Genomic DNA, 16,885 nt, shown 5'->3' with positions numbered 1-16,885 from the left:
ATTTGAATCCCCAGAACTCACATCAAGGCTGGACACTGGTCCCTGCAGAGTGGAGGTTGAAACCAGGGACTCAAGTTCCCCAGTCAACTAGCCTGGCAGATGCCGTAGAAAGACAACCGAGACCCTGCCTCAATAAAGGGTCAAAAGCAAGGAGCCAGACGCCTGTTGTAGGTGTATTTTAGCTAACAAATGTAGGCCAGATGAAGGGAAATCGAGGCAAGTGCTGAAGCAGAGGGCCAGGGAAGAAATTAGGCTTACTGACCGAGTCTGATCACCTAAGTTTGAGCCCCAGGAGTCAGTGTGGAAGAAGATAATCAACTCCACACATTGTACTCTGACCTTCTCGTGAGTGCCATGGTACATATGCATGCTCACACGTGTGTGCAAAAGAAAGCTGACTTGGCGCATGGGGGCGGGGGCATATTAAAGAATGGCAAAGTCTACGGTGGCTGAGAGGGTCCAAACTGCAGCCAACTGCATGACGTTTGCATCATCCGAGGTTAGAGAATCACTGACGGGCCAAGAAATTTGTTCAAATTAAAAACGCTGGAAGCCTCGTCCCGAGGGATGGGATGATCCCGCCACAGTCCAGTCTAGGGGGGCTAGAGTCTGATGTCCAAGGCTGCAGCAGCAGCAAGAAACAACCTCGCTGGGGAAGGTGAATGGCTGGCAGGCCGGCTTCTTGCTCCTTTTACTCTGTTCCATTGGAAAATCAGCATAGCCGAACGGAGTAAAGGAGATGGGAAAAGGCCAGGAAGGAGAAGGAATGGTGTAAGAGAAGGGGAGGTTAAGGGAAGGGGAAGAGGAAGGCAACGAAAAGAAAATAAATGAGAAAGAGGAAAGAAAGAAACTGTATTCCTAACACTCAAACCACGTGCATCTCCTTTTCCCGCTTTCCGCCAAAAGCTGGCAGTTGATTGGGAGCTAGGAGCTGCTGCCTGGTTGCCTGGCAACTGACTGCCTTTGGCGCTTCTATCGCAGGAGCCGCCCTGTAGTGATGTAAGAGGCAGGCGCGCGGTGCACGTTCGGACTATGGGGTCCCTGCCTCCTCAGACCTTCGCGCTGTTTAGAGATGTGGGCTGCTCTAGCCAGGGCCAACTGGCACAAGACCTAGGGTCCAAGGCCAGCAGCCGTGTCCGGGCTCTTGTCCACGTGGACCCAGCCCGGGTTTGGTGTGGTCTGGTAAGTCCCTGCTGCAGCCCTCGGGCTTCTCCTGTCTGCCAAGTTCAGCTGAGGGTGGGTTAACACTCCAGGCAGATGCCTTGATGGATGGGCAGCACTGTATGACTGGGTTTTGTAAGGAACACATCAGGAGGTCAAAAAGGGGCATTGGATCTCCTGGAACTGGCGTTATAGACAGTTATGAGCCACCATGTGGGAGCTGGGAACCAAACCCAGGTCCTCTGAAAGAGCAGCAAGTGCTCATGAACACTGAGCCATCTCTCCAGCCTCCTCTTTTTAGTGTTTATCTCTCTGGCACCAGGCATGTATACGGTAGTGCATATACATGCAAGCAAGACACTAAAAGTAAATCTAAAATAAATACACAAATAAAAGATGCATCAAACCCTTCTAATTACTGTGAAGGAGGGAAGAGTGCTGGGCATGGTGGCATCCACTTGTAACAGAGCAGCCAGGAGTCTGAGGCAGGAGGAATTCCAACCCACTTTAAGAGAGACAGCAAGGAAGAGGAGTTCTGATCTCCTGGGAAGAGATGTCACACAGTCCTGGTAGCTTGTCAGACGACCTTTGGGGGACTGAAGATAATGATGGGAGGGACCATGTTTTAACCAAGCCTGCTTTTTAAGCATACCTCTTAGCATATTTAAATCTGAGCCCAGGCACGTGGTGCACACCTTTGAGCTTAGCGTTTGGGAGGCAGAGAAGGAGCATCTCTGGGAGTTGCAGGCCAGCCAAGGCAATAGGGTGAAATCCTGTCTTTAAAAACAAAACTAAAAATACCCTCCGAAGTGGTGGTACACACCTTCAATCCCTACACTTGGGAGGCTGATGCAGGCAGATCTCTGAGTTTGACAACAGCCAGAGCCACACAGAGAAACCCTGTCATTTGCATGCATGCTGATACCCACATAAAAAACAAATAAATTTAAATGTATGTTACAAAGTGGGACAGACAAAAGGGTCTAGTGACTCTTAATCCATGTTTAGGGTACTGATATGAGTTTTAGGTTTTAGAGGGGCCAGGGGTAGAGAGCTATGTGTAATTAAAAGCAGGGTGGTCTCTGTTTGATAGTTGCCTGAGTTCTGCTTCTGCCAAGTGTCCTGAAGAAATCCTTACTGCTTGAGGGGACAAGCCAGAGACTGCACCTACTCCAGGAGTTACCTCTCTGTGGTGAACCAGTGACCCCTGGTGGCAGCAATGGCTCCATCCTTGGAAGCTACTCTGTTTCTGGACTCTCAGGTGGTTCCATGAGTTCACGGTGAACTTTAGGGATCTTTCAGGAGGCTGAGACATGAAAAAGCTGACAGTTAGATGCCTCAGTTTAGCCTCAGAGGGGAGTGATAAGAAAAGAAAGACTAATTTTGTGTGTCAGAGAAAGAAAGAGAATGTTTGTGAGTGAATTCACTTGAGTGCCACAACATACATGGGGACATCAGAAGAGACTCTCAGGAGTTGGTTCTTGCCTTCCTCCATGTGGGATTAAACTCAGGTCAGAGGTCACAGGCCATTGAGAACTTATAACTGCTGGGCCATCTTTCTCACTGCCCTTCCCTGCTTTTAGTTGTGGGTTTGAAGAGAGGAGTTCATGCTTTATCGCAAATGCAGTTCCTAATGCTTGTTACACTATCAAAACATTTCCCTAGCCTGTTACTTTGAGAATTTCTTAGTGTCTTGCTCACTTTTGGTTCTTCAGACAGGGTCCTCCTGTTCCTGTATCAAAAGCTGGCCTCAAACACAACTATGTCAAGGACAGCCTTGAACTTCTGACTCTCCTGCCTCCAACTCCCAAGTGTTGGGATTATAAGTGTGGACTGCCACAAACTGGCCAATGGATAGAAAGTTTATCCTCAAACTTTAGGCAACAGGAATCTGAGTCATTTCTCGGTGTGGGAACAGAGCCAACCAAGTGTACCTTTTACATAAGTGACATCACAATTGAAGGCTATCACAACCACCGCCACTGTGTGAGGAGGGAGGGCTTATCCTGTGTCAGAGGTGCTTTCACACACACTTGACACATGTGTGAATGTATGTCAAGAAAGGAGAGAGAAGGAAGGAAGTGAATGTATCCATCCACAATGGGCCATAAGCTGTCATGCTAGCACAGGATGAGGGACTTCAGCTAAGGAGCTACGCAGCAGTAAAGACTCGCTAAAAGGCAATGCACTGTGGGAAAGGGGGGAAGGGAAGCATGTCCTGTGTCCTTAGTTATACTCTCTGAGTAAGAGTAGCAAATGTCTCAGAACAGGGAGACTGAGAACACAGCAGCAGCTAATCACAGCACCTTTCACACCTCCGTATGTGAAAGTTGCAAGAGTGTTTGATGCCAGTCCCCCAGAAGATAAAACCAACTGAAAGTGGGGTATGGCAGCCCTTAGACCTGGGATCCCAGCCCTTGGGAGATAGAAATACAAGGTCAGGATTTCAGTGTAACCTCAGCTACATAGTGAAGCCAGCCTGAACTACACTGGACCCTGACTCAAACAAAAACTAAAAACTGGGCTCAGCATTTACGAGCACTTGTTTTTATAGAGGACCCAGGTGTGGTTCCCAGCATTCACACGGCAGGCAATTCACAGCCATCCTTAACTCCAGTTCTGGAGGATCCAGTTCCCTCTTCTGACCTCCAATGGCACCAGGCATACACATTGTGCATATATGTACAGGCAGGCAAAATACCAGCATACATAACATAAATAAAACTAACATTTAAAATAAAACTTAAAAGAAAAACTTTAGAACCAAATCTGCCTGCTCATTGCCAGATGAAGTAAGAAGTCTGGAGAGAATCGTGGCGCCATGGGTCTCCTGCCTCTGCCTGTTCCCTTCATATGCCCTGGGAAGCCCTGGTGGGTGGGGGAGGCCAAACAAGGCCTAGCAACCACACAAGGCAGGTGGGGAGAGCTAGCAAGACCACAGCAAAAGGGCATCGAAGCCCTCCATTCTTTTCTAAAAACTTATGCCAGGCATGGTTGCCCACACCTGTAACTCCAGCACTCAGTAGGCAGAGGCAGCTGGAGCTCTCTAAGTTTGAGGGTAGCCTGGTCTACATAGTGAATCCCAGGACATAGCTACATAGTAATCTTGTTTCGAAAAGAGAAAACAATTATCGTTGTTATATATCTACATGATGTAGATATGGGGGCGTATATGCTAACTTTGTGCAGTTGGTCCTCTCCTTTCATCTTTGTATGGGTCCTAGGAAGTCAGCCTTGCACGGTAAATACCTTTACCCACCCCACGGAATCATCTGTCTTGCCTTCAACTCAGACCAGTGACTGGCAGCACTTTTTCTCCATGGCACCTGTATTTGAAGGAGCCTGATCTCATGTCAAGAGCCAGAGTCAGGACTGGGACATAGCTTAGCAGTAGTAAGCAACACACACACACACACACACACATACACACACACACACCCCACAATCCAAAAAGCATATCTTTAAAACCAGTGCTATCAGTGTACATTTATTAACTATTTGCCTTGAGCACTCTACATACCCATGCTCCGGTGTAGCTCCGCCTGTCCTGGAACTCACTCTATAGACCAGGCTGGCCTTGATCTAAAGAGATCTGACTGCCTCTCCCTCCCGAGTGCTGAGACCAAAGATATGTGTCACCAAGTGCTGTCTGCACTTGGATTTTAACATGGGTCTTAGAAATTACAGTGAAGCAAGTCATTTACCTATTAGGTTGGGTTTCTGTTGCTGTGATTAAAGAAATACAAAAGCATGACCAAAAGCAACTTGACCTGGGGGGAAAAAAGTTTCATTCGGTTCATACTTCCACATCATAGTCTATCATTGAAGGGAGTCAGGGCAAGAACTTGGAGGCAGGAACTGAAGCAGAGATCAAGAAAGAAAGTTGCTTACTGGCTTGCTCTTCATAGCCTGCATATATACATGTACTCCCAGGACCACCTGCTCAAAGGTAGCACCACTCACCGCAGCATGGGCCCACTCCCACCTCAATCATTAGCCAAGAAAATGCCACCCATGCAACCTGATGGAGGGAGGCATGGAGGCATTTTCTCTGTTGAGGTTTCTCTTCCCAGATATGACTAGGTTTTTGTCAAGTAGATAAAAAACAACCACCATATTTACTGAGCCATCTCCCTGACTCCCTTCTTTGGGGAGGGGGATGAGACAGGGTCTCATGTAACCCAGGTTGTCCTCAAATGAGTTCCAGGATAGTAGCTAAGGATGACCTTGCACTGTTCATCCTTCTGCCTCTACCTCCAGAATAGGCACATCCTGCTCTGTTCACTCCAGCTCTGCATGGAAAAGGGCTAAATCGACAGACAGAGTAGGCTGGGAGTTCTAAGCACAGGCCCATCCCATTTTGCTGTTTTGTTAACCACAGCTTTCAAAAGACAAATACACACCCCAGGTAGCTTGGTCACGTGTCCTTGAGACAGTGCTTTAGTGAGTTCACAAGACCAGTGGTTCTCGATATGTGGGTCTGGACCCACAAAACACCACTGGAAAACATGGATATTTACATTACAGCTCATAACAGTAGCAAAATTAGTTACGATGTAGCAACAAAAACACCTTTTTTTGTGGTGGGACACTACATGATGAACTATATTAAACTGTTGAAAGTTTCTCACTAGGAAAGTTGAGAACCACTGCATAAGACCAAGGTTGACAGGAAAGGCTGTGTGTACCTTTACAGAAAATAAAGCCCTACTGGATTACACCTCAGAAACTAAGAAAACCTGAGGAGAGGAGAACCACCCTGTCTCATGACTATAATCAGTGCCCTCTCTGTTCATTGTCATTTACCAGTTCAGCTAGCGTTTATTAACAAACTAAACAATGTGCTTTGTCTCTGAACTCTAACCTCTGCTTCTCCCCACTTCTCTCTCTCATCCAACTGGCTTTCTTTACCCATGTCTGGTCTTACCTTGCTCTTGATTGTGGAGAAACACTTTTGGGTTTTTCTGTTTGTTTGTTTGTTTGTTTTTGGTTTTTGAGACAGGGTTTCCCTGGCTGATCTCTGGGTAAATCACACTGGCCTTGAACTCAGATATCCAACTGTCTCTGCATCCTGAGCACTGGGATTAAAGCACTACTACGTCCGATAAGAAACAGCTTTTAATCCCTCACCCTCAAACAAACAAACAAACAAACAAACAAACAAAAAAGGACTGGGAAGATGAATTTAGGATGAACCAGACCTAAGTTTAGAGCATTCGTGCAAAACATGGGCACAGCAATGAAAACCTGTAATCCCAGCACTGAGGTACACACAAAAAGATCTTGGGTCTTTTTGACCAGCCAGCCAGCCTAGCCAAGTTGGTGGGCTATGGGTTCAGTGAAGAGACCCTGTGTCAAAAATAAGATGCAGTGCGATTGGCAAAGACACTTGCTGTTGACCTCTAACCTCCATGTATGTGCATATGTATGTGCATATCCATCCATGCTTGCACACGTGTGTGCATACACACGCGTACGTACACAAATGAACAAGTCAGATGTGTTAGCGCACTAATCCCAGCATACATTCAGGCAAAACACATAAGAAAACAAATTTATGTGTTGAGACAGGGTCTCACTGTGTAGCTCCGGCTGGCCTTGACCTCGCTGTGTAGAACAGGCTGATCTTGCTGGGATTAACAGCGAGCCCCCATGCTGGGCCTTACTGACGTTTTCTCTACAGGGTCTGGCTGATCCAGTTTTGTTTTGTTTGAGAAGGAGGACGGGTCTCGCTACACGGCCCAGGTTGACCTAGAACTCGCTCCTCCTCCTCCCTTAACCTCCCAAATGCCAAGATTACAAGCGCGTGTCAACCACTCCGGACTCGTGCCCTGGTTTCTAACGCGGCTCTAATACAGTCCACGAGGGAAAAACCTCGAGCGTCAGAACCGGCTGTGCTTTTATTTTTTTGTTTTGTGACAGAATTTTTGTCCCTATGCATGTGTCTCTTTGTGAACCAGGCTGGCCTCAAACTCACAGGGATCCTCTTGCCTCTGCCTGCTGCGTTCTGAGGTTAAAGGCGTGCACCACTACGCCTACCGGAACCCGCACACTTCCCAAAACAAGGCTCTCGGGCCTGGTTCACCTCGCCGCAGCACTTCCCCTTTTCACCCGGCGCGGCGTCGGGGACAGTGACGTAGGCGGCGGCGCGCGGCGCGGTGTACCCTGGGATATTTAAGTCGCCCCGCGGCGCGGAGCCGCGATGTCTCCGGCTGCTGCGGCGGCTGGCGGAGGCGAGCGGCGGCGGCGGCCCCCGTTGGGCGTCCGGGAGGGCCGGGGCCGGGCTCGCGGCTGCGGAGGACCGGCGGGCGCTGCGGCACTCGGCCTAGCGCTGCTCGGCCTTGCGCTCTACCTGGTGCCCGCGGCGGCCGCGCTGGCCTGGCTGGCCGTGGGGGCGAGCGCGGCCTGGTGGGGCCTGAGCCGCGAACCCCGCAGCTCGCGGGGCCTGTCCTCGTTCGTGCGCGACTCGCGCCGTCCCCCGCGGCCCGTGCTCTACGCTTCGCCGCCTCCGGCCAAGTCGACAGTCAACGGTAGCCTCTGTGAGCCCCGCAGCCCGCCTGGAGGCCCCGATCCCGCCGAGCTCCTACTCATGGGCAGCTACCTGGGCAAGCCCGGCCCGCCCCAGCCTGCCGTCGCGCAGGACCCTAAGGACAGGCCGGGCCGCCGCCCACCCTCACGCTCCCCGCCGCCGACCTCGGCGGCCCAGCGAGTCCACCATGTGTATCCCGCGCTCCCCACCCCGCTTTTGCGACCCTCCCGGAGGCCTCCCCACCGGTAAGCCTAGGCGATCTTCCCAAGGTCTGTGTGGCTGCGACTTTAACCTCGGGCTTGCCCTGGAAATCCGATTTTCCCTTCCCTTTCTCGTTGCTTTGCCTTTTCCCTTTCTTTTCTTTCTCTTTATTCCCACCCCCCTTATCGTTTTTCATTACTCTCCTGTCTTTTTCCTTTCTCTTTTTTTAAGGTAGGGTGTTTGGTGGCCCAGGCTGTCATGTCTCAAACCATTTCTTTGTTTGAGACTGTTCTTAAACTCCTCATCCTCCTGCCTTCACCTTCTGGATGAAGAGTGTATCAGGTTGTATGGTGCTGGGATCAAACCCAGAACTTCATCCGTAGTAGGGAAGCACTCTGCCTATTCTCTAGTGGTGTTTGGTTTTTTGAGACAGGATCTTAAGTAGCTTGTACTGTCTCTTGAACTCACTCTGTAGGTGAGGATGACTTTGGACTGCTCAAACTCTTGCCTCCATATATTAATTGCTGGTATTACAGGTGTGCTCTGACACACTCAGCCTAGATTCTAGATAAAAGCATTTTTTCCCAATTTCATATGCATGTAGAGTTCAGAGGACAGCTTACTGGAGTAATTTTTCTCCTTCCACCATGTGGGTCTCTGAGATTGACCTCAGGTCATCGGGCTTGGTAGCAAGCACTTTTAGCACTCAGCCATTTCACTGGCCCTGATAAGTGTGCTTAGTTGAGGTAAATACCTGTGATTTAGTGCAGAAAATTTGAAAAACAAAACAAAAACTGTCCGAACACACCCCATCCCCATGTGGTTTTGCTCTGAAGTACCTATGTGTTTCTATTCCAGATACATCCCACTGACATATAATGTAATGGAAATTACATCTGCTTCTTTCTTACTAGTTTTCATGAGCACATCCTATTTCTACTTAAAAGCAAGGTTTTCAGTTTCCCTCTTAATTTGTTGAAGTCCATGGTAGAGATAGCCATTAAACAACTGATATTTTCTGTCGTTGGATGGAATGGGAGGAATTTACCATAAAAATGCTACGTTCCCTGTTGCTTAGAAAGATTTAAGATCTGAGCTGTTAGTGTCATAGAGTGATTTCTCTAACATGCACATGCCCCTGGGTTTCATTACTTGCACTGCCAAAAAAATAAAAAAGAGAGGGGGAGCTGGGCTATGGTGGCACAACATCTTTAATCCCAGAGGCAGAGGCAGGGGCATCTCTGAGTTCAAAAGCCATCCTTGTCTACAGAGTGAGCTCTAGGACAGCCAGTGCTACACAGAGAAACCCTGTCTCAAAAAACCAAAAAAGGAAAAAAAGGTTGATACTCTTTGGGAAAGAGTGCCTCTTGTTTCTGCAGTCAGTTGAATTTGAGGTTCTTTTAAGATACTATGAATCCATCATCTGTCTCCTGTTCTCTACAGAGATTTTGGGTCTTTATCCAGTCGATTTATTATAACACCCCGAAGACGATATCCCATTCAGCAGGCCCAGTATTCCTTGCTTGGGGCATTGCCAACAGTGTGCTGGAATGGCAGTCACAAGAAGGCCGTGCTGTCTGCACGGAATTCGAGGATGGTGTGCAGCCCAGTGACAGTGAGGATTGCCCCTCCAGACAGCAAGCTACTTCGCTCACCAATGTGAGTATGAGTGTGTGTGTGAAGGTCTTTATTGCTCTTATTTTTTTCCTTTCAAGCCAGAGTCTCTCCCTGTACCTGAGGCTCATGTTTCTTTGGTCTAGCTGATAAAGCTCCAGCTGTCTTCTTTTTCCCTTGGAGCTGAGTTTACAGGGGCTTGTAGGATGCCTGGATTTTTTTTGTGGGTGCTGGGATCTCAGTCCTTGTGATTGTGCAACTCTTAATTACCGAGCCATTTCTACACACACACACACACACACACACACACACACTATTCCTAGATAAGGCTGGCCTTAAATTGGCTTTGTAGCCCAAACTGGCCCCAAACCCAGGAAGATTTGCCTGCTGTTTACTTTTGGGATTACAGGCATAAGTCACTATGCTTACTTACTAACTATGATAGTTTTACACATGAGCTAAGGTCTTGCTTGTTGGCCTCTGTTCTGACATGGTAGTTCAAATAGCCTTTCATTACAGGCCAGAGCAGATACTCAACACGACACTGTCTTCACCATCAAGTAATGCCCCGGACCCTTGTGCAAAGGAGACTGTGCTGAGTGCCCTCAAGGAAAAGAAGAAAAGGACAGTGGAGGAAGAAGAGCAACTACACCTTGATGGCCAGGAAAACAAGAGAAGGTAATGGTCCTAATAGAGTACTTTGCCTTCCCTGGTGGAGTCTGGAGAATTTATTGTATTGGTGATTACCATGAAAGTACAGAGGCTCTACAACCCAAGCTGGCCTTGAACTCCTGCGTCCTCCTGCCTCCCAAATGCTGGAATCCTCTGCATATGTGACCAGCCATCAGACGGGGGTACAGATCTGTTACTTTTTGCAAGACTAAATACACAAAGTCATCCACTCCACCCCAGTTGTGTTGTTCTGTTTATGGCTAAGTGTGCTAGTTTCCTGAAAGAAGTGCTTGTTCCAGGAAAGGCAAAGCATAGGAGGTCTGTCAGTGATAGGCAGAACCAATTTCTTGTATTATATAAGAGCTTAGTAGGAATGGCAAAAACAGCTTCCTGATTGTAGAAAGGGAAGCTTAAAGATGCTCATTAGGAGATACAGGACCTTTTTTTTTTTGCCTGTGTTTTGTTTTGGTTTTGTTTGTGGTCCTGGGATGGGACATAGGGCGTGCTACATGCTATGCAAGTGCTCATCCGCCAAGCCACAACCCCTGGTGCCTTCCTGGAGGGCTCTAGGCAAGTTCTATAGCACTGAACCACACACCCAGCCCTCCACTGTTTTTTAAAATTTAACAAATGCTTATCAAGCACCTATTATGTGCCAGCCCCTACTTGGGACTTTCGAGGCAAACAAATGTCTGCGTCTTTGTGTGTACACATATATACAAGTACGAGTGTATAGTGTATGTATACAAGTGTGTGTTTAAGATATTTTTAGTTTTGATTTTTGAGACAGGGTTTCTCCGTGTAACAGCCCTGGTTGCCCTGGAACTCTCTTTGTAGACCAGGCTGGCCTCAAACTCAGATTCGCCTTCCTCTGTCTTCTGAGTGCTGGGATTAAGGCTTATGCCACCACGCCTGGCTTTTAAGATATGTTTAAGTGCTTGGTGTCTTTGTGGAGTTTGGAGGTTCAGAACTCCTGAAACTGGAGTTTTGGATACCTCGAAGCCACTGTGTGGGTGCTGGGAATTGACCCTGAGTCTTTCACAAGAACAGCCAGTGCTAAACTACAGAGCCATTTGTCCAGCTCCAATTTCTGACATTTTAAAATTAAGTTGTATTCATTTATTCGTAGGGGATTGTCAGAAAGGGGTACACACATGGCAGAGAAGGTATTTGGAGGCCAGAGAACAACTTGGAGGAGTCGGCTCTCCTTCCACCGAGTGGGCCCAGACCATTAAGTCATCAGGCTTGATGGCAGGCACCTTACCTACACCCACCTGCTGCACTCTCCAGCCCCCACTGCATTTGTCTAGGACGGGGTTACTGACACAGGGTTTGCTCTATAGCCCTGGTCTAGCACTTGCTATCTAGATCAGGCTGGCCTGAAATTTGAGGGTGGTCTCCACTCTATGTGCCACTACAAACTGTTTAAGTGGTTAAGGTAATTACAAATTGTAAGTGTTTAAGGATTGGAAATAGTGTTAGGAATAATGAGGCATTCTCTTGGTGTGATGATTAACAGCTCTTTTAGAAGACAGTGGGCCACACGCCTAGGAAGAAAATAACCCTTGTCCCCTTTGCCTGGACTCTTCAGAGCTGGTAGATTTTACACTGCCCATTTCTGATACTGGATGACAAAATGAAGTGAAGGAGATTTTGTTCTTGACATTTTTATGAGATTGTTTAGTAGCACAGGCTGGCTTGTAATTTGGTGTATAGCCTAGGCTAGACTAGAATTCATAATCATTCTGCCATAGCCTCCCAAATGCTGGGGTTACAAATGTGCGTTGCCGTGCTCCACACTACTTAGGGAAATCTTAATCAGTGGCGCGTTAGAGGAGTTATAGATGAGGGAAGTAAGCAGCTGTGCTAATGCTGCATGGCCAGGCAGGCAGTGACAACCGTTGCCCTCCAGGTAGGTTTCTCATGTTCTCCGGTGCATCTGTAGCTGAGGCTTCCGTATTCCCACTAATTAGAATTTAGCAGTGGTCACTGGTACCATGTGTGCCAGGTGTGTAATGTAGAGGTTCCTAACATGTCTGGAACACTGGGGGTATGTGAACTGCTAGCTATGATGTAGCTAAATTTATGATGGTAATATCTTAATACAAAGTCAGCCACTAAAAACTGATAAGTCTTGCCAGGCATGGTAGCTAGCACTCATAATCCCAGGGCTGTGGAGGATGATCCAGAGGATTGGAAGTTCAAATACAGCCTTATTAAATAAGTTCTGGTGGGATTTATTGGGGGGGCAGAATAACAATTTGATTCAATTTTTTTCCCTTCTTGTGATGCCCCTGAAAACAGGTAAGGCTTTTTGCTGCTCCTGCTTCTTAGGTAGCAGGACAATCTTAGAGTAATGTGCTTTCCAGAACTGAGTGGTTTGAGACAAGCTTTGTTGTTTTGTATAAAATGTATATTCTACAGAGGTAATGCTGAGCCCCAGGAATAAAAAGAAATACTTTCATTTCTCTTTACGTTATTTACATGTTTGTATATGTGTTGGTTCGCACATGGAAGTCAGACCACAGCTTGATCACACTGTGTGGAGTCCAGGGAATGCTTAAAGGTGTTGGGAGAACAGGCATAATATTTCACGGAGGACTTTTTGTTTATCACAGGCGCCATGATAGCAGTGGGAGCGGCCATTCAGCGTTCGAGCCCCTTGTGGCCAACGGAGTCCCTGCTGCATTTGTGCCTAAGTAAGTGAAATCTTTGGTAATGAAATACTAACTGCTTACAAAAGTATGTTTTGACTGGTGCCCTGTCGGTTTTTTTTTTCTTTGCTGTCTGCATTGTGTCCAGTCAACACCCTTAAATCTGAAGGTGTATTTTGACTAATTTGCCATGATTAGATACTTTTTCCTCAATTTCTTTTCATGTTTTTCCATTAATATGAATGAAACCTGTGTTTAATGACATATGTGTGTGTGTGTGTGTGTGTATATCATGCTAATATTGTGGTACTCTTTGTAGAATAAACACTCTTGACACCTATGAGAGTAGAAGAGAGATGTAGTCACTAGTGGACTGAAGCCAGGACAGCTCCTGAAAGACCTCGCTCTTGGGCCCAATTTATATTCTCATACTGTAAAACCACAAGGTGGTATGAGCAAGCAAGTGAGATTTTATAGGAGCATATGTGGCAAGTCATATAAGCCTGAAGGAGACCATAACGCTCTGCATGGGCACCATCAGCACTGGACATGGCTGCCCGTATCCAACAAAGTGACTGGGTAAAGCAGAACATGGGAAACACAAACTGGAACCCAAAGGGCAGAGCAGAAGATGCCTGGGGCTAGATGAGAGGGTTATACCTTGATTATGACTTCATGGGGAAAACAATTTAACATATGTTTTATATGTTTTAAAGGCATATATTATGGTTGACAGGTGTAAGCTTTTGTGTTCAGGTTGTTACAGAAAATGCCTTGTTTCTCCAGGTGATTCTGTTCCAAGTAGCAAGTGAAGCGGATGCTTAGCACTGGGCAGTACAACAGTGCTCTGAGTAAACCACCAAGTAAATCAATAAGTAGGCGTCTAGCAGTTGTTCTTGTGTCTTACTCCACTTCACTCAGATGCTCTAGTTGATCCTTCACAGAGGATCACAAGGCTTCTGCGACGCATGGAATGTTGTAGTCTGAAATTTCAGGTGAATACGAAATACCGATACTTGGGTTTAGAATGTGTTGTGGATGGGGCAGAGGTTCCTTGCATTCTGCTCCCTGTACTGCACTGTGGGAGACATGCACAAATGTGGACCACCAAGATGGAAAAGGGCCTGAAACGGGTGAAAGGGTGGTGGTGGTGAGGAGCTCCAGTCTAGAGGACAGACTCGAGGAAACACAGGTTTCTAGGAGCTACCTAAGGTGATGGTTCCCCAAAACTAAAGTGGTGTTGTCTGAAAGGAGTAGAGCAACTGACTGGTGTTGCTGCAGACAGGATGCACTGGTGAAAGGAGCGCATTCCGCTGTAGTGTCAGCGAACTGGTTTGTGGTTGGTGTGGGTTGCCCTGGGAGATGACAAGGGGACCCTATTATAGCAGGGTTAGGTAGCACAGGCCGATGATGAGAGACTTCTTTTGGGTTGGAGGCTCAGGACTATGGTTAGTGCTTAATTGTGATTTTCTTTGAAAAGCTTTATTGAAGGATCATTGACAGATGTTAAATTGTTTTCCCCATGAAGTCATAATCAAGGTATAACCCTCTCATCTAGCCCCAGGCATCTTCTGCTCTGCCCTTTGGGTTCCAGTTTGTGTTTCCCATGTTCTGCTTTACCCAGTCACTTTGTTGGATACGGGCAGCCATGTCCAGTGCTGATGGTGCCCATGCAGAGCGTTATGGTCTCCTTCAGGCTTATTCAGAAAGGTTTGTTGGAACCGTGGATGAAATCCTAGAAGAACACACCTTCGGTAGCATGTCTACTTTTTCTTTTTTAGGCCTGGCTCCCTGAAGAGAAGTCTGGCTTCCCAAAGCTCAGATGACCACTTGAACAAACGGTCTCGAACCTCCTCTCTGAGCTCCATGACTAGTACATGCACAGGAGGCATTCCCAGCTCCAGCCGCAATGCCATCACCAGCTCCTACAGCTCCACCCGTGGTATCTCGAAGGTATGTCTCAAGGCCCTGAGCAAATGATGCAGAACACCCTCTTTTGCCTTGCATTGGACCGGTCTCTAGGCTAACAGGAATATAAAGCCTTAAATAGCAAATGACATAAAACATAGATCAGTGGGACTGACCAGAAAGCAAACCTGGTACAAATGGAGTTGTTACTGCAGATGGACCAACAAAAGATGGTACTGATGCAGTTAAAGGGTTTGCTCAGTTTGGCATATAGATGAGATTTATAGGCGGTTAGGATTTAGTGCACATTTTGAAACATGAAGTAGTCATCATGCTTTTAGAGTTAGTACCGATAGGTTGAGAAGCCAGGCAGCTCTGCTGTCAGGCAAGCTTGAGCCTAAACGGTGTCATTGACACAAGCACCACACAGGCTTGTGCAGGTGGATCAATCATCCTTTCTGTTTGGCTTTGTTTTTGAGACAAGGGCTCAGGTACCCTGCCTTCCATGGGGCTTGAGTACCTCTCAGGGTGGGCTTGAACTTGTAGTGATTCTCTTGCCTCTGCTGCCCAAGTACTAAGGTTTCAGGCGTGCACCACCACGCCCAGCTTGTATTTTTTTAATATGCCTAAGCTGATTCTGATCGTATGTCAGAATCTGCGAAAATAGAGAATGTGTTTTTTTTTTTTTTTTACTATAAATGATATTTATTTGTTTTTTAATTTTTAGCATTTATTATTTTGTGGGTTGTGGTGGCATACTTTAACTTGAGACCAGCCTCATCTACATAGTGAATTGCAACCAGGGCTATGCAGTGAGACAAGGACTCAATATAACATATAATAATATATATATATTAATTTTTTTCTTATTCAATCTTGTGTAAGTTTAGGGGTACCATATGCACACAGGTGCCCACAGAGGCCAGAACGCATCCGATCTCCTAGAAATAGGGTCACAGTACTTGTGAGTCTTGGATGGGTGCCGAGAACCAAACCCAGGTCCTCTGCAAGAGCAGCAGGTGTTTCTGAACTACTGAAGCATTTATCCAGCCTCTCAAAAAGGTTTTTCTTTGAGTGTGTTGGTTGGTTGTCTGGTTAGTTGGTTTTTTGAGAGTCTCTACATAACCCTGGCTATCCTGGAACTCACTATGTAGATCAGGCTGGCCTTAAACTCAGAGAGATCACCTGCCTCTGCCTCTTCAGTGCTGGAAGTAAAGGCATACATCACATCACCATGCCTGGCCTATTCAGAATATCTGTCTTAAGTAGTCAGTCATGTCATCAGTAGTAGTCTAAGATGTGTTACTCTGCTCGACTTGCAGCTGTGGAAGAGGAGTGCTTCTGCCTCTTCCCCCTTTTCCAGCCCAGCCTCTTCCCGCTCCCAGACACCAGAGAGGCCAGCCAAGAAAACAAGGTACTCAACATTTACTAGTGGTCACTTTGTATGGACAGGGGATTGGGGCTTAACAGGGACTAGATGTTGTGTTGACTGTGACTTGGCCAACTAAAGAGTCAATCCCTAAAAGAGCAGCAAAGTACCTTCTAGAGTTGTTCCCCTGACCCACAGTCTAAGCTGGGTCCCTTCTCTGTCCCATACTCCAGTGGGAGTGGAGTGCAGAGTGGACTGGGTCAGCAGGGACCTGAGTCCCTGGCTCCAATCAATTCACCCTTCACTGGAGCTCTGCTTCCTCGGGAATCAGGTCTTTCTGTGTCTGCTCTTTCCCTCCCCCCCCCCGCCCTGCCTGTCACAGGCCTGCTTTCTCACCAGTGTCACTCCTAGCTCCCAGCACTAAACTGTTGTTAGAGCTTGAAGTTGCAATCTGGGCCCTGGACTTGGCAGGCTCTGAGTAAGGCTTTGCAGATTAAAGGTGGGTTGCTTATGGCTCTGTCAGCTGCCCACCTTCATTTCTACAAGAACTGTGATATGAGAAGCAAAGCTATGGCCTGTCTAGACACTGGCCATATAAGAGGGAGGGAGGGAGGGAGGGAGGTGCCATGCAGCCCCCAGGCAGTCTTCCCAAACAAAATCCAGCCTTTTCATGATCCCCAGAGAGGAGGAGCCATGTCACCATTCCAGTTCTTCAGCTCCCGTGGTGCCAGACAAGGAGTCCCCGGGAGAAAAGGGTAAGTAAAGAGGCCATGGGCA

General features: G+C 47.4%; 1 protein-coding gene across 3 annotated transcripts in view; it reads left to right on the top strand.

Moving 5' to 3' along the window:
* Positions 1-1,030: 1,030 nt before the first annotated feature.
* Positions 1,031-16,885, top strand: part of LOC110555859 (nuclear envelope pore membrane protein POM 121) — a 23,346-nt gene continuing 7,491 nt past the window's right edge. For 2 of the 3 annotated variants that reach the window (XM_021649330.2, XM_021649329.2), the window contains exons 1-7: positions 7,334-7,935; positions 9,335-9,550; positions 10,025-10,183; positions 12,796-12,876; positions 14,613-14,784; positions 16,062-16,153; positions 16,790-16,863. In XM_021649330.2, coding sequence (XP_021505005.2) covers positions 7,364-7,935; positions 9,335-9,550; positions 10,025-10,183; positions 12,796-12,876; positions 14,613-14,784; positions 16,062-16,153; positions 16,790-16,863 — 1,366 coding nt within the window. In that variant the 5' untranslated portion in view covers positions 7,334-7,363. Of the gene's footprint in view, positions 1,183-7,333; positions 7,936-9,334; positions 9,551-10,024; positions 10,184-12,795; positions 12,877-14,612; positions 14,785-16,061; positions 16,154-16,789; positions 16,864-16,885 lie in introns of those variants that run through there. The other variant, XM_060382196.1, reaches the window with a different exon arrangement.

This window comes from Meriones unguiculatus, chromosome 4 (assembly GCF_030254825.1).
Source record: "Meriones unguiculatus strain TT.TT164.6M chromosome 4, Bangor_MerUng_6.1, whole genome shotgun sequence".
NCBI lineage: Eukaryota > Metazoa > Chordata > Mammalia > Rodentia > Muridae > Meriones > Meriones unguiculatus.
This window is presented reverse-complemented; position numbering and strand designations above follow the sequence as displayed.